The sequence below is a fragment of the Dermacentor albipictus genome, chromosome 3 (genome assembly GCF_038994185.2).
Source record: "Dermacentor albipictus isolate Rhodes 1998 colony chromosome 3, USDA_Dalb.pri_finalv2, whole genome shotgun sequence".
Taxonomy (NCBI): domain Eukaryota; kingdom Metazoa; phylum Arthropoda; class Arachnida; order Ixodida; family Ixodidae; genus Dermacentor; species Dermacentor albipictus.
In genome coordinates, this window is record NC_091823.1 from 691,171 (window position 1) to 717,096 (window position 25,926).

The window sequence follows — 25,926 nt, forward strand, 5'->3', positions numbered from 1 at the left end:
ACATTACAATTGGTGGTGCTATAGAATGGTGCAAATATGGTGTTGCACAAAGCTCAAAAACAGCTGGTAGTTTTGTGAGCACACTGTACCTGCTAAAACTCCAACAGCATCCTGCTGAGTTACACCCCCATAGAGAGGAATACATCTGAGTCCTTCAAGACAGTGATACAACAATACATGCGGAGAGGGGCACTTTTACTCTACTTCCACAATGCATGCATCGCTAGGCAACTAAGTGGACTTCCTTCAATGCTGCGTTTCCTTGCACAAAATTTTGTAGCATTACAGTTTGTATCAAATTTTCTTATATATATTCAAATTCAAATTATATTCAAATTATATATTCAAATTATATATATATCAAATTTTCTTGTGCATATCCGATCTGATATGCAGATTTTCTCAATTTGATTCAAGAACCCATTCAACAGCTCTACATAAAGGCCATTCTAGCTGATGAAAGTCAAGCAGACCTACCTGCTTCATCTTGATAGTAGAACAGATGAACCCTGTTTGACTGGAGCACGACAAAGCCTTCACCCATGAAGCGTGGTGGTTCATCAGGTACACCTATGTACTTTGGGCTGGGAGCCAACATAACCTAAGGACAAGCAAATTTTCATGTGAAAGAAAAAACTGACACTATGATAATAAACAAAAATCAGCCAGTAGGAAACATGCTGCATGCAAGATTTCTGCTCCAATGAAAGCAGAGAAAGTTACAATTAGAGGTGTGCAAATGCTCGTATCTCAGTAAATCGAACAATGAATGTCCACATAATTCAATTCGCAAATCGAATATCTACAATTCGATTTTTGAATTATTCAGTATATTCTGTGTAATGACCCTTGCAGTGTCCCATGTGGCATGCTCTGCAGAGGGCCTCATTCTCCACACCGCACAAGCGAGTGCCTCGTGGTATGCAAGGGGTCTAGCTAGTAATATGGCCAAGCTACAAATCCACTTAAGTGCAAGCACACACAGAAAAACAGGACACAGCAAAGCAACTAATAAGATGCAAGGGGGTAAGTTTCAGTTAGCTGAGTGAACCATGGCACAGCAGCCAAGCCGAACATGCGAATTGTACGTCGTTGTTTGAGGAACACCTCTCCCACTAAGGCCACATCGCCAGTATGAAGTATGAATGCGGGACACGCCAACAACACATGATGGGCCAAGCGCACACTGCTAGGCCTGACAGAACTGCATCATCAGAACTGCATATTAGGCCTGACAAAACTGCACGACCAGAGGATATGGTACACAGTTTCCAAATGAATGACTGTGAATATGCGCAAGCTTGAACTGGACTGGATTAGCTCAGTGACAATTTAGCTCATTTAGCTTTTGGAATGATAGGAAATGTGACGAAACTCTTCACATAATTAAATGGCAACTGCCACTTGACATTCACCATAGCTACTCTTCGCCATAGCCTCCGAGAATGCACAATGCGGCACGTCCTAGAGCAGCTTCTCTCATTTATGGCATGGATGTAGCAGCGTTATCAGACTGTAGCAGGTTGTAACAATAGTAGCAGCATTCCCACCACTGCATGTGCAGCACCATGATTTTATGACATAAATTTACAAGCATTAAATTCTGTGAAAAATGATCTGATATTCAATCTGATACACGAGTGTTTTCTTACAGCAAAGCTGTTAAAGGGCCCCTGAAACGGTTCGGACAAATTTTGTAGGCACGTAGGGTACAGCTTAAGTAGAACATTCGCACCACAATTTAAGTGAAGCGTTACGTATTAATGGAGCTGCAAGCGATTAGAAGTTACCCTCCTCCCTAGCTATGCTTTTCCTCCTCAACTCGCTCGCCGAGCGAGCGGCGCTAAGCTCCGCCTTCACTGGTTCAGCGTCACGATGCGACGTCACATCGCTCACTTCCGGTTGTTTAGGAGCACGCCCCCTCCCGCGCGAGACCTCTGCGCTAGCCGCTTGGCCGTCGACCGAGAGCTATCGAAGCAGCGTGCGTTGCGAGCATTCTGTCGTAGCGCCGAACGTGTCCGGTACTCCGCTAAAAACAGGCAAGCTGGTCATTTCGGCAAATGACTGGAGGCATAAACTCAAGCTGATGAAGGAACTTTAGCGTAGACGTACGTGAGCAGCCTGATCGGTCTGCACGGTCCAGACACTTGCTGGCGCAGCGCTTAACCAGTCAAACAAAGCGCTAATATTGCTCTAACCAAGTGTAAAGCATTTTAAACATTTATAAATCAACGTGTTGATGATTACACTCCTGCGAAAAATACACACCCGCAGCAAAGAATACACTTCGTTGCTGCTACTGTGTATGGTTGAGCTCAGCTCTGTGCCACCAGGTGGCTGCACCGTGCAGACCGTTCACATTTGCCCTTCTGCTCATCTCGTGGCTCATCCCGGCACAGTCGAGCGGCCAGACCCTGTCCCCTTGCGCTTTCGTTTGCCCTAATACTGGACTCGCGGTTTGCAGGTCGCTAGGTTTGCAGTCCACAAGGCAACAAAGTCGAATCATAGTGCTCGCGAAAAGACTGAGACCGACTCTGACCGCGGAGCTCTCGTCAAAATGGAGTACGTTGTAACACAAGCAGACGACACTTGCTGTGTGCCGGAAGTGCTGAAGTGTACTAAAAACTATTCTTGTGTATTCTCTTTAAGTTATTTTCTTTTTACAAAAACAAAGTAACTAACATTCCAACTATTACGAGCATCATTTGTTCACCATAAAGTTGAAAAAATTATCGACCACGCGCCCTGGTCAGCCAATCAGATAGCTCGCCCATGTGACGTAATATGGGTTATTTGCATCATATGGGTAGGGGCGGCTTAAAATTCCGCCGAGCAGTGCGCTGCGATCGGCAGCGATGTGTATTTTTAAAACCTTATAATAAATTACACGCTTTACGCAGAGCACTTAGATGCATCAATTAATGATCAGAAGAACCGACTCTAACGACTCAGTACGTTTGTAGAAAATCGCCAAAATCGTTTCGGGTCCCTTTAAGGGCTAGTTTCCACAGGTTCGTGTCCATGTGTACACACAAAATCCCGAAGATGTTACAATGCCGGGCTGACCCATGGTGGAGGTGAAGCAGGCGTTAAGCACTCCCCATAAATGGGCCGATCCGGAAGATAGTGCAATAGCGACCCGACCCGCAGCAGAGGTGAAGCAGGCGTTAGGCACTCCCCATGCGTGGCCTGATCCCGAAGATAGTGCAATACTGTGTGACGCACAAGGGCCACAGCAAGCGAGCCCAAGACCCGCGATGAGGAGCCACGGTACTCGGAGGCTAAGCGGGGGGATCAACAGTAGTTGACTGAGCAGAGAAGAGGTGGCGCGAGTGCGGGGAAGACAGCGGCAGGAGTGAGTGAGTGTGCGAGGAGGAGAGGGGCGAATGGGGGGACTCGGAGGGTGGTTGTGTGGTGTGCATGGTTGGCTTGCGGAAATAAAGGACAAGTTCGGGATGAACGTGTGGAGTGTCGTCGAGCGCGACAACCGGGCTGACCCGCGACCGACCCGCGGCCCAAACAGGGTCTGTGAATCCCGGCCTGCTTTTACTTCACATGTTCCAGCTAACACATCAGTAAACTTGCCCACCACCAGCACATCCAGCAAATATCACGCTCGAATACTGACAACCTATCAATTGTATTCACGAATATCAGAAGTATCCTTAATAAGTGAACAGATTTGTCGTCCAATGCCAATTCCTGTTCAGCAGACATCATCCTCACTGAAACATGGCTGTTGGCTAAAATATAAGATAGCAAAATCTTCCACTGCGAGAAAGCCTATAGTATTTATAGGTATGATCGTGACATTCACTCCGGAGGGGGCGTATTGGTTGCTGTCAGTGACTCACTTGTGTCTTCACCTGTTGCTATTGCATCCCCTCTGGAATTAGTTTGTGTATGCATTCAAGCTGGCTATCGAGAATTTCTGTTCAGCGCATGCTATCGGCCTCCCACTGCATCTATGTCGTTTTGTAATGAATTACATGACCATTCGATTTCCCAGCCTGCCATTGTTTCTCTTGGGTGATTTTAATTACCCTGCCATTATGTGGAGCAACCCGCCTACTGCTCCTAAACATAATTATTCTGAGTGCATTAATTTTCTGAGCCTCTGTAGTGATTTTAAACTAACCCATTTTGTTCTTCAACCAACTAGAACCACTGTATCAGTCTCCAACATTCTTGATCTTGTTTTGACCAGCATGCCTGACATAGCTAGCCCTCTCACTTACCTCCCTGGTATAAGTGATCATTCTTTGATCCACATTACAAATCAAAGTTAGGACCTTATCCGACAAAAAGCATAAAATGTTTCGCAATTATGGCCGAGCAGATGTAACGTCAATAATAGCCGAAATGCAATCGTTCCTCCTTGATTTTGTGTGCGATTTCTCTAGGCCCACAGTTGAGGAAAACTGGTGCCTCTATAAAGATGAACTGGGTTCTTTAGTCCAGCGCTTCACACCACAGCGAAAGATCATTTCTAACCCACGGTTGCCCTGGTTTACTGCTGCTCTAAAACGGCTTTCAAACAAATAGAAACGGCTTTTTTGTCATGCTAAGGGAACCAAACACCCTGATCATTGGGCTGCCTATTTCCAAGTAAACATGCAGTACAATAACAGCATCAAGCATGCCAAGGATTTGTTTTTCAACACTACTTTACCGAAAATGTTGCAAACTAACCCGCACAAGTTCTGGAACATTGTCAGTGGCTCGGAGAATCGTCCTAACCAACTTGCATGTGTTAATAATTTAGTCCCTCCTGCACAGTGCTGCTCAGTGTTTAACGATGCGTTTGTTTCTTTTTTTCTGTAAAACCACACATTTCTTTTCCATGTTTTTATGACCATAATTTGCCTCCTATGCATCCCATAATCGTTGATTCTGCAGGCATTGGTAAACTCATTAGTAATATTAAAATTTCACCTTTGTCTGGCTGTGATTCAATTACGTCAAAAATATTGAAAATGACTGAACTGTACTCCTCTGTTATCTTGTCCAACATTTTTGCTCTATCTTTAGAGTGCTCCACAATTCCAAATGATTGGAGGATATGGAAAGTGGTTCCTGTCCATAAGTCAGGTAATGTACATCTTCCAGATAATTACAGACCCATATCGCTTACAAGCATCCCATGTAAGCTTCTTGAGCATGTTGTTTATTCTCATTTCATCAAATTTCTAGAGGAAAATTCTTTCTTCACTAACTCCCAGCATGGTTTCAGGAATATGCTTTCCTGTGAAACGCAGCTATCTTTTACTAATGATCTCTTTATAAATAACGACATCAGCTTTGACACTGATTGCATATTCTTGGATTTTGCTAAAGCTTTACATGGGGTGGCGCATGACTTACTTCTTTTTAAATTAAGCAAACTTAACTTAGACACCAAGGTATTCCACTGGAATAAAGATTTTCTTTCTGACAGCACCCAATTTGTGACTGCTCACAACTGTTCATCTACTCTTTCGCCTGTCTCATCCGGTATCCCACAAGGATCAGTGTTGGGACCCTTACTCTTTCTTATTTACATTAGTGACCTCCCTGACTGCCTCACATTTTCATCAATATTATTAACTTTTTGCCGACGATTGCGTTCTCTATAAAAAACTTGCACAGCCCTCTGATCAGCATGACCTTCAAGAAGATCTTAACCACTTGTCCTCATGATACAATAAATGGATGATGCGGCTCAACATCAAGCAGTGTAAAAGCATGCGAATATCTCGACGGGGCCATACTATTAGCATCGAGTATTTTCTTGATGGCATCCAACTAGATCCTGTGACATTACACAGGTACCTCGACATCCACATCAGTTCTGATCTTTCTTGGCGCATACATGTTAACTATGTTACTAACAATGCAAACCACATGCTGGAATACTTCCTACACAATTTTACATGAGCACCATCATCTGTAAAACTACATCTATATAAAACTCTAGTTCGCCCTAAATTAGATTACGCATGCGCTATCTGGGACGCCAAAAACACTACACTTTCAGAAATTATTGAATCCACCCAGAATCATACAGCACTTTTCATTCTATCAAATTACTCTCAGCGTGCCAGCGTATCATCACTGAAAGCAACATTTGCCGTACCTGAACTATCTTTGCGCAGTAAATGCTCTCGCCTTTCACTATTCCACAAAAATTTATCATTATAATCCGATTTTAAAGACGTTCTTTTTTCCACTCCCGTCTACGTGTCATCGCATTCAGATCATAACTATAAAGTTGGTGTGCCACCTTGTTGGACTAATTCCTACAGCAAATCTTTCATTCCAAAGACTAGCAAAGAGTAGAACCACCTTCCTGCTTTCATTGTCGACATCACCGACATCAACAGTTTCAAGACTGCCATTCATGGAACCTTATGCTAACTTGTTTGTTTTTTTTTACTTGATATAACTGTATTTTTTCTCTCTTCAGGGTGTCTACCAAGTTGACATTTCCAAATTCCCTGAGCTTTCCAGGTTTTCCCTGAGTGCCTTTGCAAATTTCCCTGAGTGATGCAGAACTATGTTTTATGTCAAGACGGGCTGAAACCATATCGCCTGATGCTGTCACTCTCTAGTAAGCACATGAAAAAAATAAAAAAAGCGACTTAATCCAATTTGAATACTAAGGAGTAGTGTTTATGTTATTTAAGAAGAGAATAGAAGGCAGGGGTTAGTAAAATGCACAGCAAATAAAGTGTCTTCGGAAAAAATTGCAAATGGAGTCGGACATTCTCAATACGAATAAAAAGGAGATGCACATAGAAGCGAATATTTTCGAATATGAGCTATTTCTATCAACTGATAGCAAGCACAGTGGTATGAGGCCCGAACTCTGTCACAATTGAGATTCTCTCTCAACAGCTCGTAAGTCAACGTCAACTGCCCTGACATACTCTCAGCCTGTGCACGACACCTGAGTTGTGTTTCACTGCTTTAAGGAGTTCATTTTGGTTTAGGTAAGGGGCACCTGCATCTCTACATCACCCAAAACTTTGTTTTTTGAGTTCAAGCTCCTTCAAAACGGCGGCAGCAAGCTTCCTTTCCCGTTTATTCCTCATTGCATAGATAATTTCTGTTCTTGTCCTCCTTCCGCCATTCGTTCGCTCCAAGGACCATTTGAAGCATCTCGGTCAGTTGCACAGTCCACGACCGACTTTTCGAACTCCCTAGGGGCCGCGAAAACGTCCGAAAAATCGGCCACTTGGAAAAAGATAAATGCATGTCATTTACTGCCCTTAGGGGCTCAAACCACCGCAGGCACGTTCGAAAACGCTCTGGAGGCTTGTCGGTACACATATTAGGCATATCGGAGCTCGCACTGCGACAGGAAATACCGGGTGCACGTGTGTATAATTAAGGGATACATACTGTGTTCAGTGGCAATAGCCCCTTCCCACACTTGTTATGCTTCACTGCAATACTTTTGCGTATGCTTCAACTAACATTCCTGTACGGAGGCGAAGCTGACTTACGGAAACAGGCATTATTCATCGCACCGTGCTTTCGAAGCTTCTAAGCCAATCGCGAGGACCGCAAAGGCGGGGTCAGTGCCATTGCTGAAAACAGCTAATTCTTTTAATAAAAAACACTGCACCCAACGACAAGAAGCTTCATAGCGAACGTCGAAGCAGCTAAGCCTAGCGTTGCCGCAGTGTTCGCAACGGCTGCCAGCGGATCTGCGTGCGAGAGTGCCGGTACGAGGTGGCGAAGTAATCAAAACGGCAGCGGTGGTGCCTTTGATTATTGCTGTTTTGGACCTGCGGTCACGGCAAAACGTCCGGAAAATCGGACGGCGAAGAGTTCCTGCGTCCGAAATTTCCCACATTCTGATAGGTTGACTCTATGGGTTACGTGGCGGTGCCGCAAAGCCGTCCAAACTATCGAGAATCCGGAAAGTCGGTCGTTGACTGTACACTGGCAACTCCTCCAGCCGACGACAGAGCGTCAAAGACGATTCAATACGATTCCTGTCTGTTGCTCGAGCCAGCATTACCGCGACTTTCGACCCTTTCAAAAATATTTCCGCTAATTTTCCCTGATAGAGGCCCAAATTCCCTGAGTTTTCCCTGACTTTTTCCAGACTACTCAAAATCCCTGAGAATTCCCGGTTTTCCCGGTTTTCCAGGTTGGTAGACACCCTGCTCTTTTACTGTGCAAATATCTTTATTAACCACTCCTTCCAGTAAGGCCCTCGGGCCTTGGAAGTATGCTAAATAAATAAATCGATTTGTCTGGCAAGGCACACCTTACACATCTGCACACATCACTGGCCTCGATAACAGCAACAGTTATAAGTAGGCTGTGTGCCAGAGAAAAGCCACTGCTCATCATTTGCAACCCTCGACCAGACTTGCTCTGCAGTTCACCGATTGCCGGACTGTAGCTACGGCTGCTGCTTCAAGACTTTGCTGTAATGTGTTTTACACTTGTTACTTGTTGAAAGAATTAAGCAGCATATGTTGGTACTTTAAGTTGGAATTTGCCACTTCATTATCCCCCAGCCTCACTTGCCTTGAAACTGTCAAGCCGGCAATCAAGTGTGTGCTGAAACAAGTCAATCCTGGATGCAGCAGCTCTTGTCTTGTACGTAGCATGGCCTTCTTCAAAACGAATTGAAATCGTTGTCGGCAGAAGACGATTTCCAAATACCAAGCGGCCAGTTGATACTTCTAGCTGCAATGACAACATAATAAACACTGACGCTGGCTGCAAAGAATACACTGCTGCACAAAACTAAATTCATAAGACTAGAAGAGAGCATAAAACTGTGAATGACAGAATTGCAACAGGTCTTTTGCACACGGTGACATACGTTCCCATAATATCGCTGCTTCAGGTGCACAGTATAGTAGAAAGACACAGTAAACATCAGCTACATTCCTTGGCAAAGCCTCTGCTGCAGTGTGGTGCCATACACTTTACAAATGGTGGCTGCTGCCTTCAAAATTTTTGTGCCCACCTTTTGTCTTTCTTAACAATCTTGTGATAACACGACACATAAGGTGATTCAGACAAGCTGACAAACACGCAGCAAGCTTGCAATCACATCTTCCATGACCTTGGAGGCATGCACATGAGGCTTCAAACAAGACGCTTTACAAATAAGTGCAACATTGCAAGCAACTGCAGAAAGGTGCAATGAAAGCACAGGCTGGGAGATTGACATTTCTACAGGATAAAAGGCAATATATATTCTTTTTATGAAAACTTAAAATGTCAACCAGCCATGCTTGGCCAATCTTGCATGGAACAACCCTTCTGTGCATTTCATATACTATTTGTACCTTTGTGCACATGAAATGACAACCAAGTGTTCAACAATGTGGAAAGAGCATTGTTAGACAAGATCCTGTGCCATTCTTTCTTTAAAGGGACAGAACAGACAACCTTTTAGTGCAACACAAATCCTACCAGCCAATGTCCAATCCAATGCAGAATACATTGTGGAACAATTTTTTATCTCAATTTTTCACCTGTAGCCACAATCATGTATATGTAGTCCTATGCTGGAAACAGTGTGTCGTGGTGTGAAATGAGAAAAAAATCGGATGACAAGAGCAGTCTTAGCCATAATAAATCATTCTTTTGATCATGAAGCGAACACTCATGCTGTTCATGCTTTTTAAACTGCTAAATTATTTCTACAAAAGCAATGTGCTTTTGTGGTTTCCGGTGTGACTGCTTCGGCCATTTATAAGTCAAGCCAAGTTCTTTATCTAAGCCATGTTTTCAATAACAAAACTATGGCTTGACATTTGTTGTGTTGGTGCAGCGCACCTTTAATTTTCGAAACATGTCATTTGTTAGATGCTTTGATCACAGCATGTATACTGAAGAGCAATGGAGAAGATGCAAGCACAAGGCGGCAACGAGCAACTGATGGCCTCTTTCCAATGCCTTTTCCTGTTAGAATCGGTGAGTATCAAGTGGTAGGATATGCCAGCAATGCTCTCTGGTGGTGCTGGCACTCGTTTATGGCCCAATTAGCAAACAGAGTTTCGTATGTAACAGGGAGACCACAAAATCTGGGGTACTTGCAAACTCACGCAGCAGTTGTCTACCAAGTTTCCATTTCAAAATTCCCTGTGTTTTCCAGGTTTTCACAGAGCGCATTTGCAAAATTCCCAGAGCGACACACAGAACTTTGTTTTATGTCAAGACAAGCTGACACAATACCGCCCGATGCTGTCACTCTCTAGTTAGCACGTTAAAAAATTAAAAAATGAATTAATCCAGCTTGAATAGCAAGGAATAGTGTTTATATTATTTAAAAAGAAAACAGCAGGGAGGGGTTAGTAAAATGCACAATGAATGAAATAGCTTCAGAAAAAATGGTAAAGCCCATTGCAAATCGAGCCAAACATCGAAGCAAATATTTTTGAATATGAGCTATTTCTATCAACTGATAGCAAGTTAATTGGTATAAGGCCCAAACTTTTTCACAAGTGAGATTCTCTCTCAGCAGCTGGAAAGTCACCATCAACTGTCCTGACACACTTTTAGCCCATGCAAAGTGCCTCAGTGTTGTCTTTCACTGTTTCAAAGACTTTATTTTGGTTCGGATGAGGGACACCTGCATCTCAGCGTCAGCCAACACTTTGTTTCTTGAGCTCAACTTCCTTCAAAGAAGCAGCGGCACGCTTCCTTTGCCATTCATTCCTCAATGCGTCGGTCCTTTCTGTACTCATCCGCGTTCCACTGCACATTCGTCCCACGAACCATTTGAAGCATCCTCTTGGTCAGTAGTGCAGTCCATGTCCAATTTTTCGGTCTCCCTAGGGGCCGCAAAGACACTCGAAAAATTGGACAGTTCGAAAAAATGCATGCTTGTCTTTTACTGCCCTCAAAGGTTCAAATCATCGCAGGCACATCTGAAAAGGCTCTGAAGGCCAGCCAGTACACTTATTATGCATATCGGTGCTTGTACTGGCACAGGAGATGACAGGTACACGCGTGTGTAACTATGGAATACATACTGGGTCCCGTGACGGTTGCCCCTCCCCACACGTGTTACGCTTCACCACGCAACATTGCTGTAATGAGGCGAAGCTTACTTTTGGAAACCGGCAACACATGGTGCTTTCCGAGTGGCTAGGACTAGCGTTGCTGTGGTGGTGGCTACGGCTGCCAGTGGATCTGCGTGTGAAAGTGCCGGTCCTAGGCGGCGAGATAATCAAAATGGCGGCGGTAGTGGCTTTGATCATTGACGGTTCGAACCTACGGTCACAGCAAAAACTCCAGAAAATTGTTCGGCAAAGGGTTCTTGCGTCTGAAACTTCATATGGTGTTATACATTGACTCTAAGGGGCATGTGGTGGTGTCACGAAGCCGTCCGCATTATTAGACATTTCACAAAAATAGGGCGTCCGGAAAATCGGTCGTTGACTGTACACTAGCAACTACTCCAGCCGACGACACAGCGTCAAAGCCAATTCGTTACGATTCCTCTCTGTTACTCGAGCCAGCATTTGCGCAACTTTCATTCCCTTTCAATAAAGTTACAGCTAATTTCCCCCAACAAAAGATAGAGTATTTCCAGACTGTTGAAATTCCCTGAGAATTCCCGGTTTTCCTAGTTAGTAGACACCCCGGTCACAATAAACCTCACAAAACCTCAGATCCGGGTAACTGTCAGTCATTCTAAAGATAAGGAACTCCACAGGATCTGTGCTGTGCAGTCATCATGTCTGAGCTGATTGCCTTCAAAGTAGGATTTTGTTAGTTCAATTGTGCTTCCTCGTTTAGTTCATGCATTCCACCATTGAATATGTTGTGAGGGATGGAGCTCATCGGGAACAGATGCAGTAACCACGAAGGCCGAGAATAAATGCAAGCATTTGCAGCAACAAAGGCAAAATATTTTCACAATCATACAAGTACAATGCAAAATTGGCATATTAATAGCAGTAGCAAATAACACTTGTCCTATTCATTTTTACAGTTTGCAATCACTAATTTACGGGAAATGTTGGGAATTATGCTACAGAGACACAGAAGCAGCTACCATACAGTTTTGTGGGCACAGCTTGCACTGAATTCCCAGGCTGTCAGTTTGACTTTTGTTCCGCGGGCGGTTTCAGCTTCTTGCACTTGCAAAACTGATGGCTATCTCGTTACTAATCGCTCGAAGGGCGACCGCATGTTTCTCGCTCGTTTAGTGCTAACAGGGTTACGTATAGGAAGGATGCCATCGTGCATGCATTTCCATTGCTTTTTTTTTTTTTTTGAGACTCGCGAAAACTAATTGCCTCTGGTTGGCGATAATATAAAGATTAGCGGAAGTTTGTCACATGTTTCGCTTTTTTGATGGGCACACAAATGCACAGTTTTCTTGAGTGTGCACACCTACGGAGTTCGATTATGCTATGGATGTACATATTAGTGTAAGAGCAGGAACATTTGAGTCTTGAGAAATATTCTCATGTGCACATTTTTAAAGCCTTGAACTATAACAATACATCAAATTTTTTATTCTTATGGGTTTATTTCCTTTTTTTATTGTTGTGATTCACGAATGAAGAGTACATACATACCAATGCAAAATATTTTTTTCTCACTTTATGGTCACCCTAGAAAAATTACGGTAAATGTTTTTTCAAAATAAGTCCCCAAGAAGAATTGGAATCGGCAATGAAAAAAATCGACCCAGTGCGGTCGCATATGGCGAAAAAAATCGACCCTCAAAGGGTTAACTTTGGCTCTCTCGTTTTATGCTCTTTAAACGAATGAATGTGCTCCAGGTTGGATGCGAATAAATGATGCAAGATTCAGCACAGAGGAGAATGATTCACAGTAACACTATGAGCTTGATGCGGGCCAAGCCTTGCAGATAAGCCTGTTGCACAGCCCACAATACTGCGTCCCTTGCACCAAAAAACGCAGGCTAGTTACTAGTACCTTAACAACCGGGACAAGGTCTCGCCAAGGATGATCTTCCACTGCATTATTTGGCTCTTCAGGCTTGAGTTGCTCATGACTGCTGGGCAGCACAGTGGGTTCCAGGCCAAACAGTTGCTCCAAGTGTGCATACAGCTGGGACCGGTTATAAATGTGCAGCTCCAGGCCATTTAGGAGCACAAACACACGAGCCTCTGCATCGGCACATGCTGAAATAGGTGACACAGAACTGCTCACACAGCACTCATGAAGAGGCAAAACACTATGCTCGTACTGCATGCAAAAGGCTTCCGATTTAAATTGGCAAGCTCAAGCAATTACTCTGGCTTTGCCCCTAATTTAGCCAGCAACACTATGCAAAGCACCTGCAATACCCTCCAACTGTGAGGCACGACGACAACAGCAAAAAGAGCCCTGCGAGAGCACCAGCTTTGCTATGCAAACATATTGCCTGCTTTTGCCTGCAAAAGACAAGAAAGCAGAGCCAAGGTACAGAATGTCCTCGTTATTTGACACTTGAAAAACAACTAAAAGAAATCGTGGCCCACACCCATGTTCCTCCCTTGTTTCTCATTTTCTTGCACAGCTTTAACAGTTCCCTGCCAAACATTCACTAGGCACTTGCTTCTTTTCAAGAGCAAGGTATTGGAGATGTACCCGTTATGGAAAGATGACGCTACTAAAAATGTGCATTTGAGTGAACATTGCCGCCACTACCCAGAGAAGTTCCGTCACTCGTCCCATATTTCACAATTGCCTTGGTGAGTTTCTTTCCTTTATCAGCATGTCTCCAAGCTTGACTGATTACGTGGGTGCATTTTTATTAACATGAACCAAACAAAGTGCTTGATGGTATACCTGTCGTCACCAGTTCGAGAAATTATTTAACCCATGCTTTCAGAAAATGTTTCTATTTTCGTACAGGTACTTTGGACGATGACGCATTTTATGCTGGGCAAGAAAGCTTGAGGAGAAGCACTGTCAACACTATAAGAATATAAGAAAATGATTTGGCAAAAGCAAAGTTTGTTCCATCTGTTCTGCATACACAAATGTTAGTGGTCGAGAGTTGATCATTGCTTCTACTTTGATGGTCAAAAATTCTTTGCAGAAAAATTTTCCAATGCTCTTTTCCAGGTAGACTTATCAGATCCATTAACTCATTCCAAAAGTCTCCCCTACTAGCGAGTTTGCTCGGCAATAAACTTCTAAACAACACTGTATTCCAAATAATGCCTGTACCCCACAGGCACAAGAAATGACACTCAATCACTAACTACCATTTTTTCAGCAGAGCTACCACATGTCCAAATTTAGTGACAGAGTCTTCTAAAGTGAAAAAGTTTAGAGTACTAATTAATGATAAAAGAAAATTAAGCAGAACCTCCCTGAATAGAAACTGTCCACTGTCCAAGGTATGTGTAGCATTATACAGCGGTTGGCATGGTGCAAAATGTGTTATGCATGATAATGATGTGTAGGGGTGGTTATGTCAATGTAGAATATATTATTTATTTATACAGTCGACTCCCGTTAATACGAAATTCACGGGGACCACAAAAAACTTCGAATTAAACGAACTTCCAATTAAGCACAAAACACAAAAAACTGCACTTTATTTGTGGCGAAATCGAGTATTTTCTCTAAGAAAAATAGTCAGTCATCTTGCTTTGCTTCTTCTTGCCGAATCGCGCTGCTGAAAGCAAGTTCTGCAGGCTGTAGATGTGGCAGAACACTTCTTCTGCGATACCTTCAGCGGCAAAGAAGCGCTCCGTGAGAGCAAGGCCCACAGCTACATCGGAAGCCTTAGGTTGCGGCTTGCCTTCAGCATCATCGTCGCTTTCCTGGGTAGCTTTCTGGGGCCGAATAATCTCTACAATTTCGCTATCCGTCAGCGCACCGCACGTTTCGACCGCCTTGTCTACGGTGGCGTCAAAATTGACGTCCCCGAGAGCATCACCAAAATCAGTGCCGTCAAGCTCGCCTGTTGATGCTTCCTCCGCTGAAATTTCAGAGGCATCCTCTGAAGAAGCTGCCATAAAACCGCAAGCCCTGAAGCAGTTTGCGATTGTTTCTTGCTTCACACGATCCCATGCTCGCGCCAACATGTGGATGGCACTAAGCAGGCTCACCTCGTACTTTGTGGAGCTATCCATACACAAAATCATGCGCTCGAGGAGGTGCCGCCTGTACAGGACTTTAACATTCTTGATGATGCCTTGGCCCATTGGCTGCAAAACAGCCGTTGCGTTTGCAGGCAAAAATGTGAGGCGTATTGCTCTCAAGGCTGGCACATTCACGTGAGCACTGCAGTGATCGACAAGGAACAACACCTTGCGCTTCGAAGCAGCAAACGTGCGGTCCAATTTGCTTATCCAGCTCTTGAAGATTTCGGCCGTCATCCACGCTTTTTTGTTCGCCTCATAGTGCACAGGCAGCGTCTTCACGCCTTTAAAACATCTTGGCTTCGCGGCTTTCCCGATCACAAGTAACCAACATCGTTCCGTGCCAGTCATGTTTGCCGCAATCAGCACCGACACTCTCTCCTTGCTGCATTTGCCCCCAGCACGGTCGTCGTCCTTGAATGTCAAGGTCTTCTCTGGTAGAAGCCGATAGAAGAGTGCAGTCTCATCTGCATTGAAGATGTCTTCCGGTCTGTGTTCGGCGAGATATTCACGCAGCTTTCCGTCCTTCCACGTAGCGATGTTTCCTGGTTAACGGACGCCTTTTCACCACACACGCTCTTGAAAACCAGGTCATGGTGATCTTTAAAGCGCGTCAGCCATCCATCTGACGAAACGAAGTCATCGATCCCCAACATTGCTGCAAGCGTTCGGGCTTTCATCACAACGATGTCTCCGCTGTGAGGAAGTTTGTTGCTCCTGGCCTCCCTCATCCAAACCAGCAGAGCCTTCTCCAACTCTGGGTAAGCGCGGTGCGCATTCGCTTCGGAGAAGTCGTGACCTTGTCGTTCTCAAATGCATCCATTATTGTGCGCTTGTTCTTGATGTAGTTTGAGAGCGTGTTCGGCTTGATCCCGTACTTCCGCACTGCCTTGTTTGGCGGCACCTCCCTTCTCAACTTCCTTCAAAACCTCGATTTTCGTTGCCAGGTCGAGCGTGCGATAAGAGCCATGGTTTGCCATGGCTGTAAACTGTGCGACTAGGTACAGTCAATTCCGAATCACCCGTGGAACAACCTAGCCTACGAGCTACCCGCTCGAAGGCGCTCGACCAACACACGCCTCGACATACGCTGCGCACGCTGCAAGACTAATCTCGCACAATCTCGCCACTGCCAGTATGCGGCGCTGCGTGCACCTATGGCACCCGCGTTGCCTCCGCGATCAGCTCCGGCCACGCGCGGCAGCCGCGCGTGGCCTCCGGCGCGAGCCGCTTCGCCTCCCGCCGAAGTTGATCGCGGAGGCCACCGCAGCCGTAGCAATGAATAATCGCGCCGCTCCAAGAAGGCTGGTGTTGCGGGCGGCTGCGGTGGCGATAACGCCAACGCGGAGCAGGGAACTGTTGCAACACTTGAAAAATTGCGCATTCTACCAAAGAATGACGGTCACCTCGAGGATCCCGGCTGAAAATTAACTTCCAATTAAACAATATTACTGGATGAGGACTTCGAATTATCGAGCAATTTCTTCTATAGGATTACATGCAAAACTGACAGGACCAGCACTTCCCTTCTAGTTAACCGAAAATTCCAATTAAGCGGCTTCGAATTATCAGGAGTCGACTGTATATGTGTGAGGAGTACGAGCAGAGAGATGCACATATTTACATTGTAATGCTGGCTTCGTCTGCAATGCAGATGACAGAAACAGTGCTATGGCCTGTGTTCTATTGCGAGAGATGCATGCTCTAACGAATGTGGCACTTGGTGTGTGCCAAGTGAACTATACAGACCCTGCAGGTGGAATATCACAACATGTTAATTTCCTCAGGGAGCCCTGCAGGGTTAGCAGGTTAGTTTCATGCAATTAACAAGTAATCAAAAAGAGCAACAATGTTGTTCACACAAAGCATTTTAAAAGTGGTGTCGCAATGCAATTGGCAAATTTATTTTCTGCTTTAAGAGGAACATATTGTGCCCTGCTCTCTGGAACCAAAAGGCTGTTATAAGACGATGTAAGAAAACACCATCATAAATACAACTGACAGCCTACACGAACATGAACAAAGTCTTCTGGCGTTGCATGCTACTGCTGTTCAAATGCCTAAACATGTTCAGCTACGAAATTCATAAGTACAGGCTGACGCGCTGAAATGTGTTTGACATCCACTCTTTGCATTCACGGAAAGAAAAAATATATATATAAGTAGCGGCTGTAGTGCTTGACGTCACTTGTTTTGATTTTCATATTAAAAAAAGCCAGTTACAGTTAGTTGAATAGTTTCTCAGGCTCAATTTATTAAATCTTTTGTTACCATGCCAAGAGAAATCAATCAGCTTCATAGACAGTTTTTCTACATGTTGTTATACACTCCCTCCCCCCTTATATGCCCCCTACCAATGCGGCTCCAGTGCCGCCCAAGAAAAAATACAATACAAACAAACATTTATTACTATGCGACAACGGAGCTACTCATTAGCAGCTAGAACCCTAGATTACAAGCCTTCAAATAATAATAATAATTATTATTATTATTAAACAAATGTGGATGGAGTTTAAGCTTTGCCTTTAGGAGTGGAACATGATAGCATTAGAAAATCCCTGACTGCTTCTCACGCTTCATGACAATTGCAGCGTATGTAACCGTAATGTTTACCAGGAAGGAAACGGTGGCCATGAACATTAAGCACACAAGTAGGCTTTCTCGTAGAAATGCAGCCTCTTGTGTGGGTCACAATGTGACGGAGGCGAGCGCCAGCTGAAGGTATTGCAAGGAAGTGGGCGCACCGTTCCGTGGCCCCCAAAACACCCGCATGCCCGCGTGCACGAATGACAGACACCATGGCTGGTATGTGAATGGTAGAAATGCTAGAAAATGGGTTTCTTAAAGTTTTTGAATAACGGAATTATGTTTTCTCATATAGCCAAATTACAATCCGATAGCTATCATGTCTGTAGGTTGTGTGTAAGTCATAGTTAACCATTTTTCCACATAATTTAGCTTGAGAAATTCAATTAGTTCAGTATATTCTGTGCATCACATGGAGGGCCTAGGTATGGGTGGTCCGAAAATCTTTTTGAGAAAATGACATGCGAAGCCAGATGCTGAAAGCGAACACCAATGCCGGATGCAGACACCGGATTTTCTGCGACACCGACTCCTTAGCACTATTGCGTTAAAAAAATCCCGAGGCTGGCCATGTGGATCACCACCGTCAGGATCGGCTGGGCAGCCAGAGTTTCTACTGCAGAGCATTGGCGCTTGTGACCACTGCAGGGCACGAAGCGACTTGCTCATTTTGGGGAGGTTGGATTCATCAACCCCAACACGCTGGGCTTGTCCAGGGCCAGGGTGAGTAGAGGCAAGCTATCCGTGTAGCTACCGCTGGATGGGGACATCCCCCTTGTTGCTTCCAACGAAACGCACACACATACTCACACCAGGTATGGGCGCACTTCCATGTATACACTCCAACCACGCAAGACTTCCTCAGAAGAGCCACTGGACATGTGCAGACAAAGCGGCTGCGATCACGTCAGACAGCCCAATAAGGGAATAAACGACACAATAAGCGTCCCATCCGCACCATTACAGTGGCCCTCCCGCTTGCGCACATTTGGAAGCAATGACCAGGTGACCACGCCACCCCCTAGAAGGCAAAACAGCAGCCGTAGTGCGAGCTGGCCTCCCCAACTATACACAGATATACAAAAGTAAACTGCCATTCCTCACCACGTAAGGTAAAAGAGAATGCACACATGCGAATTCGAAAGTAAAAATACTAACACATACCATTATAATAACATAAAACGAAAACAAAATATACCCAAGGAAGCACATACCCATAAAATCAAAACGAAGGGTCTAGGGAAAACACTGAGACACAGATGGTCTAAAGAAGAAACAATAAACAAGGGGAAAAAAAGGACAGAAGGAAGGAAAGCAGCCTGTCTGATTTCTGCGAAGTGGCTTGCTGAGAGCTTTTTGAAGAGGAATGGTGAGCTAATCCAAAGCTTTGACTTTGCTTAGGCCAACGTTACTAGACTAGCTTCAGTTGTAAAACTCCCCACCCGCGCGCTTACAGCCGCTGTCGCCACTTCTGTGACAGCCGCCAGAGGGCAACGCTGTTCCATCGGGCTCCACTGCAGACGCCTCGTCACAGCCTTGAGCTCGTGCGGACGGGTAGTTTGCGCGTGTTTCACGCTCGCTGGCGTTCGCCCTTGTCCGAATTAGTGATACCACGAGAAAGCGGTATCCACCTACAGCAATAAGATTTATCGCGCCAGTTCGCTAATACTGAAAGAAGGGTAAGCTGCACGAAAGGAAGAAACGCATACAGCCAAGCGCAGAAGCTGCGTTTCTAAATGTTGTTTCTTCCTGTCGTCTTAACGTTTCGCGCAGTTTAGGCTCACGAGCCTGAATATCTGGCCAAAGTGTGTGATTGTAGGATGATCTTCATCCCCACCGAAGCTTCTCACCACGCCAAAGAAGCGCTACAAAAAGAAAGATGAGGTTGGTCTTTGTACACACAAGCCACACACACACACAAAAGAAGTCGGATTTTTTATTCCGTGAAGATGCTTAATCAGCGAAGGTGAAACATGCGGCCCCTGTGTTTATCACTGGGTTAATCCCGAGGGTTCATTAAAGTATTTCTCAGTTATGAGGTTACACAATCGGCTGCGAGAGAGAACGACGTCACTGATGGTATGTCCGCAGTTGTTGCTTGCGTTCGATGTCTCGAGTTTGCTCGTCGGCGTGGTTAGCAGCCTTCGCCTGCGATTTGCTGCTTGTGATTCTTCAAAATTAAATCTTTCCGTTAGGTATGACCACGAGTGGCTCATACTCCCTTAAGCAATGGCTCATACCCCAGTAAACGCGGCCTCCCCATTACGACGACAGAAGTGAAGTGAAATTATACGCTGGAAAGATGGACGGCCACACAGCCAGCTGTGGAAGACAACGACGAACGCGGGAGCAGTGGCACGAGCGCGTGCCGTTGATTTCGCAGCGAGTTCCCGGTCGGCACGAGGAAGTGTCACGCCGAGCGAAGTGTCGCATTGCTGGGAGCACAGAAAAAGTGGTGCGCCGAACTGTCGACATCGTCTGCTGATATTCTTAAGAAACTCGGCGAAGGCTACAGTTTCACGGATGACATGCTTGCTGAAATTCGCCGCCAACAACGAACCACAGAATACACCAACGCTGCACCGCGTGCTTAGTTTGGCCCGCCCGCGTAGCCGGCTAGTGAGGAAGTGAAGCCGGGCGCGACTGCAGCGCCACGAACGCGCGGGCGGGTGGCGGTTCCGCGCAACGGCGCCGAGTTTTATAACTGAAGCTAGTCTAGTAACGTTGGCTTAGGCAAGCCTTGTCTCAGTATAAACGGTTACTCCATCCGAGATCAGCTAAACGTGGCAGACGTGGTCTTCACTAGTGTGATGTCATAGGACTTCGGCACTAGCAGAACTTCCTTCCATGGGTACACACTGTCCATCCACAACACCAAGCAAAATGGATATCTATGACGCGATGTCCGTGTAATGATCAGATGCAGAAGGTTCGGCGATTGACGAAGAGTTGCTCCACGCTGGGCCAAGTAACTGAGCGAATCAATTTTAAAGAAAAGAAAACCTTGGCGCTCTGATGACTGGCCGATACTTGTCGGAGTAGTGCGCAATCATGCTTCTCCGGTGCCAGGGATTACCACCTGCAACACAACTCTCACATTGTAGGGTCTAGCGGGTGGCATGCGAAGATCCTGGCCGAGCTCGTTGTGAACCTGCAGAGTGAACCCTCCCAGGGCAAAAGCAACACACGCTGTATCCGGCCCCGCGCACCCATTGCAATACCAGAAACGTTTCGGTGCCTGTGCCCATGCAATACCAGCACAATTCCGGCACTTCGCCTCCCTGAGGCCATCACACATTTATTTACACACATCACACATTAGCTAATTTACAAAACAGGTCACTCTGGTCCCTTTGGCGCTCTTCGGGCCATTTAAAGAACAAAGCAAAACGACGATTTCAACACACTAGTGGAGGTGGCTGGTTTTGTTTCCCCAGGCCCTCCTCGTCATCGCCGCGAGATTGCAGAGCAGCGTCCCCTTTGAGGGGATGCGCGACTCTCCCGCGTCCCCTGATATGTTGTTTTTCCCGCATAGCTCCTGTCTCCTGCAGTGCGGCTTCGCCGCGTGGCATGGCGCCCGCGGCGGTCGGAGTGGTTAAGGCGCAGTGAGAGAGATGGCGCGAGTGTTGCGCTGCTAGCGCCGCGTCACGGCAGGGTTACTTGGGGGTGCGGGGAAGATAAGGGGCTCTCTTTGGCGGCGGATGGGCGAGTGCCGGGGACGTCCCGCGCGCGCGCGACGATCCATGCTTCTGCGAGACCGCCTCGCGTGGCCTGCCTACCGTACGCGCGAACGACCAGGCGTTGGGATCCAGCATGGGGCGAACATATTCGATCGCTATCCAGTCGCGGTGAGTCGGACTTCTAAATTTGTCGCGCGCCCATCGGCATGTTTTGTGGATAGCAACTCGGCTAGCAGGCACTGATCTATGAAAGGTGCAGTAAATGCCCTTGTGATTGTTTGCACTACTGTGTTGTCGTTCCTTTGTCCCAAGAGCATGGGTGTGAGAATCCCACACCTTCTGCACGCTTGAGGGGGCGTCTCCGGGCACTTGCTTCTTCACAAAGCAGGCTCTTTTTATGTCCTTGGTCTCCACTCGATAGTTGCTCTGCTAATTTTGCCCCTTACTGATGATACAGAAGGCACCACCACCAACCGGTCTTCCTAAATGGAGACTTTTGGTGACACAAGGGCATGAAAAAGTGCTCAACTATTACGGCTTGAATTTTAGTGAGGAAAGATGTGCATCAACTGAAAACTGCCGAGCAGCCCACTAAGCCGCACCAAGAACAGCAAAATAAACATATTGTGACGTAGCAGTCGTCACTACGTTTATTCCGACTCGAAGATACGGCGAAGCGATCACGCCCACAGCACGGGTCACACTCGAGAGCCAGCCCCACAAGCGATGATGAAGAAGAACCCCATATGAGCCCCACATGATGATGATCATGTACAGATGACAAAGAATAGCTTATATCTCGCTACACTAATGTCCCCTCGCGCGAGAGCGGCCATCCTGGCCGCAATTCAAAGGGGCGGCGAACGCCTCGTGAAAGGCTTCATACGGGACACGTGGACAACCTCAGCAGCGCGGCAGCGGCGGTCACTTGGAACAATAACTGGTACCACGCGATAGTTAACCGGGGAAGTCTGCTCCAAGACTTTGTAGGGGCCGATGAACCGAAGTTGAAACTTGTCACACAAGCCAGGAGTACGAACTGGTGTCCGGAGTAGCACTTCGTCGCCAGGGCGGAAGCACACGACGCGATGAGAGGCGTCGTAATGCTGCTTGCGGTCCTGTTGCTGTGCTTCGGTGTTGATGCGAGCGAGCTGGCGACAACGCAGAATGCGGGACACATATTCTTCACAGGAGGATGGACATTGATTGACAGTTGGCGCGAAGAAAGAGGCGTCAAGACAGGAACTGGGCGAACGACCATAGACAAGGTAGAATGGCGAGTAACCGGTCGTGCGTTGAACGGCGGTATTATACGCAAAAGTCACGAATGGCAAAATTGCGTCCCAGTTTCTGTGATCCGGTTCGATGTACATGGCTAGCATGTCTGACAGCGTGCGATGAAATCGCTCTGTGAGGCCGTTAGTTTGCGGATGGTAACTGGAGGTAGTCTTGTGGGTGGTTCCGGAGGCTCTGAGTACTTCGTCTACTAGTTGCGAGAGGAATGCTTTTCCACGGTCGCTCAGGAGGACGCGAGGAGCACCGTGGCGCAGTATTAAGGATTGAAGTATGAATGCAGCAACTTCAGAGGCTGAGGCAGAGCTCACACAAGTTGTTTCGGCGTAGCGTGTCAAGTGATCAACGGCTGTCACAATCCATCGTTTACCGGTGGGAGTCACAGGAAGAGGACCATACAGGTCAATGCCAACGATTTCAAATGGTTGCGACGGACAAGGAACCGGTTGCAGTTGTCCGCTTGGAGCTGATGTAGGGAGCTTTCGACGCTGACATAGGGCGCAGGAAGCGACATACCTCGCTACACTGGCGGACATTCCAGGCCAGTAGAAGCGACCTTTGATGCGGTCATAGGTTTTCTGGAAACCAAGGTGACCAGCAGTCATGTCGTCGTGAGAAGCCTGCAGGACATGAGCACGTAGAGAGCGTGGCAGGACAGGAACCCAGCGCTGACCGTCAGGGTGATAGACATGACGGCACAGGACGCGGTTGTCAATCTTAAATTGCGTCAGCTGTCGACGAAGGCGGGCGTTAGGTGGGCGCGAAGCTCCTTGAAGGTGGTCTATGATGCGCCGACAGTAAGAGTCCGCCAATTGATGAGATTGGAAGAATCCGTTGTCGTGTTTAGGCATCTCGTCTACAGTGGCCAACAAGAAAGCATGTGAAGAGGGGTCATGCGAAAGCTTGTCACGGATGGTAGTTGGAGGTCCATTGCATGGTGTCGTAGGAAGCGGACAGCGAGAAAGCGCGTCTGCATCCTGGTGTTTTTTTCCGCACTTGTAGGTAATAGGAAAGTCGTATTCCTGTAGACGAAGGATCCACCGACCAAGCCGTCCAGACAAGTTTTTCAGCGTCGAAAGCCAGCACAATGCATGATGGTCTGTAACGATGGTGAAATGGCGGCCGTGAAGATAAGGTCGAAACTTCTGTACAGACCAAACGATAGCTAGGCATTCCTGCTCTGTGATGGTGTAATTCCTTTCGGCGTTTGTCAGAACGCGACTTGCGTATGCGACGACCCTCTCCCCTAAAGCGTCGTCTCGCTGTAGGAGAATGCCGCCAATGCCATGACCACTAGCATCCGTATGCAGGAGGGTAGGAGCAGCTTCATCAAAATGGCGTAGTACTGGTTCCGATGTGAGAGCGCGCTTCAGATGGGCGAACGCAGATTCACATTCGGGAGACCACACAAAGGGAACATTAGAACCCAGTAATTTGTGCAGAGGTGACGCTATTGAGGCGAATCCTCGTATGAATCGGCGAAAATAGGAGGCGAGGCCTAGGAAACTGCGCAAATCTTTGGTCTTTTCGGGACGAGGGAAGTGCCGAACTGCCGAAACCTTGTCAGGATCAGGACGAATGCCATCTTTGCTCACAATGTGACCGAGTACCTTAATCGTCTTGCGCGCAAAATGGCATTTCTTGGTGTTTAGCTGAAGTCCAGCGAAGGCAAGGCATGTGAGAACTGCATCCAGACGTTGCAGGTGGTGGAGTGTGCTTTTCGGTCCTCCGTCCTCTGACTCCCCGCTCAACCTCCTGGAGCTTCGATCGGGTCGCCGATTGTGCCAGCTGTCCGCCACCATGTCGCAGGACGAGCCACCAGGCACTTCTACTTCCACCATCTCGGCCTCGGCTACCCCGCACCTCCACCACTTGTGACGTAGCAGTCGTCACTACGTTTATTCCGACTCGAAGATACGGCGAAGCGATCACGCCCACAGCACGGGTCACACTCGAGAGCCAGCCCCACAAGCGATGATGAAGAAGAACCCCATATGAGCCCCACATGATGATGATCATGTACAGATGACAAAGAATAGCTTATATCTCGCTACAATATTTGCACAATTAGCTAGCGCTAGAGGCATTGTTCCCGAGCAGTCAGCACAATTAGCAGCTGGGAGAATGGTAATGATGCTAGAGATTCAAGAAAATCCCGTCTCACCATTCGACTCACCAAATCGTCGAACTCGGCTGACCATTTGAAATCGTCGCAATGGTCAGCCCTCCCAGTATGAATCGGCGAGATCTTTAGCTCTTGCATGATCTCCACAACCGAGGACGACCGCAGCATCTTACCTGCCGATCGACACCTTTCCTCATCCGTACTTCACAGCACCGAACTTTGAAGCGGGTGCCCAATACACTTACCATGCTACTTTTATTGATGCAATGCATCACGGGAAGAGTGAGAGGAAAGTATATGAATTCAACACATGAGGAGAGACATGGCTCGGTTAACACAGAGCATTTGCAGCAACCCCCACCTCAGCCACGCAGCAGCACAGATTTTGGATGACCAGAGGCTGATTAGGCCCCTGGCCCCACATTAGCCATCATTTTGTGGTCTCACGCTACGCTCATAGCGAACACACTCTGATCATGTGCACCAGACGACCACCACGGGTTCAAGCACTCCGAGGCACCATGCATACAGGGTGTCACATCCACGCCTGCTCTGACCATGTCCATGTGCCGCTGCACACATGCGCGCCCCGCCAGTCCCAACTAGGAAGGAGGCAAAACCCCACACGCAGCCACCGAGACCCTGGCGACGCTCTCTAAAAGCAACAAAGAATATTTATTAAGTTGGGATTCAATACAAACACAAATTTCAGCAACACATCCGAATCTAAATCTATAATCACGTCACAATACATGGCCAAATGGTCGCCGGTGGCCTCTAACTGCGCACCGTGAGAGAGAAAAAGAACCCAGCAGAAAGAGGCTGCCTATCATTCGGCCAGTGCCTACCATCGTGCACCCCACAGCAGAGAAAATGGAAACAGAAAGAAATGGAAGAACAGATGGGGTTACAATCGAAAGGCGCTGCCTCAGGAAATGGAGACGACAGAAGTGTCTGCACCCGCCGAGGCCGAGACCCTGATGAGCCAAAGTAACCATCGGCCGGCGCCAGACAAAGGGGTCACCGCTGGCTGAGAAAAACATGTAAGTACTTCCAAACGCCCCAATGTGGTCTCCTCAGGCCCCGTCTTGTGTATGTGTACCCGGAGGGCATGCAAGCAGGGCCCGAATACCACCACAGAGTCGGCCGATGGGTGAAGCCCATT

General features: G+C 46.9%; 1 protein-coding gene across 4 annotated transcripts in view; it reads right to left on the reverse strand.

Annotated features, from left to right (window-relative positions):
- The window catches only part of tweek (transmembrane protein KIAA1109 homolog tweek), a 576,634-nt gene that overhangs the window by 522,527 nt on the left and 28,181 nt on the right, over positions 1-25,926 (reverse strand). For all 4 annotated transcript variants that reach the window (XM_070534911.1, XM_070534912.1, XM_070534910.1 and 1 more), the window contains 3 exons: positions 12,913-13,121; positions 8,527-8,688; positions 478-601 (listed from right to left, as the gene is read on the reverse strand). In XM_070534911.1, coding sequence (XP_070391012.1) covers positions 478-601; positions 8,527-8,688; positions 12,913-13,121 — 495 coding nt within the window. The remainder of the gene's footprint in view (positions 1-477; positions 602-8,526; positions 8,689-12,912; positions 13,122-25,926) is intronic.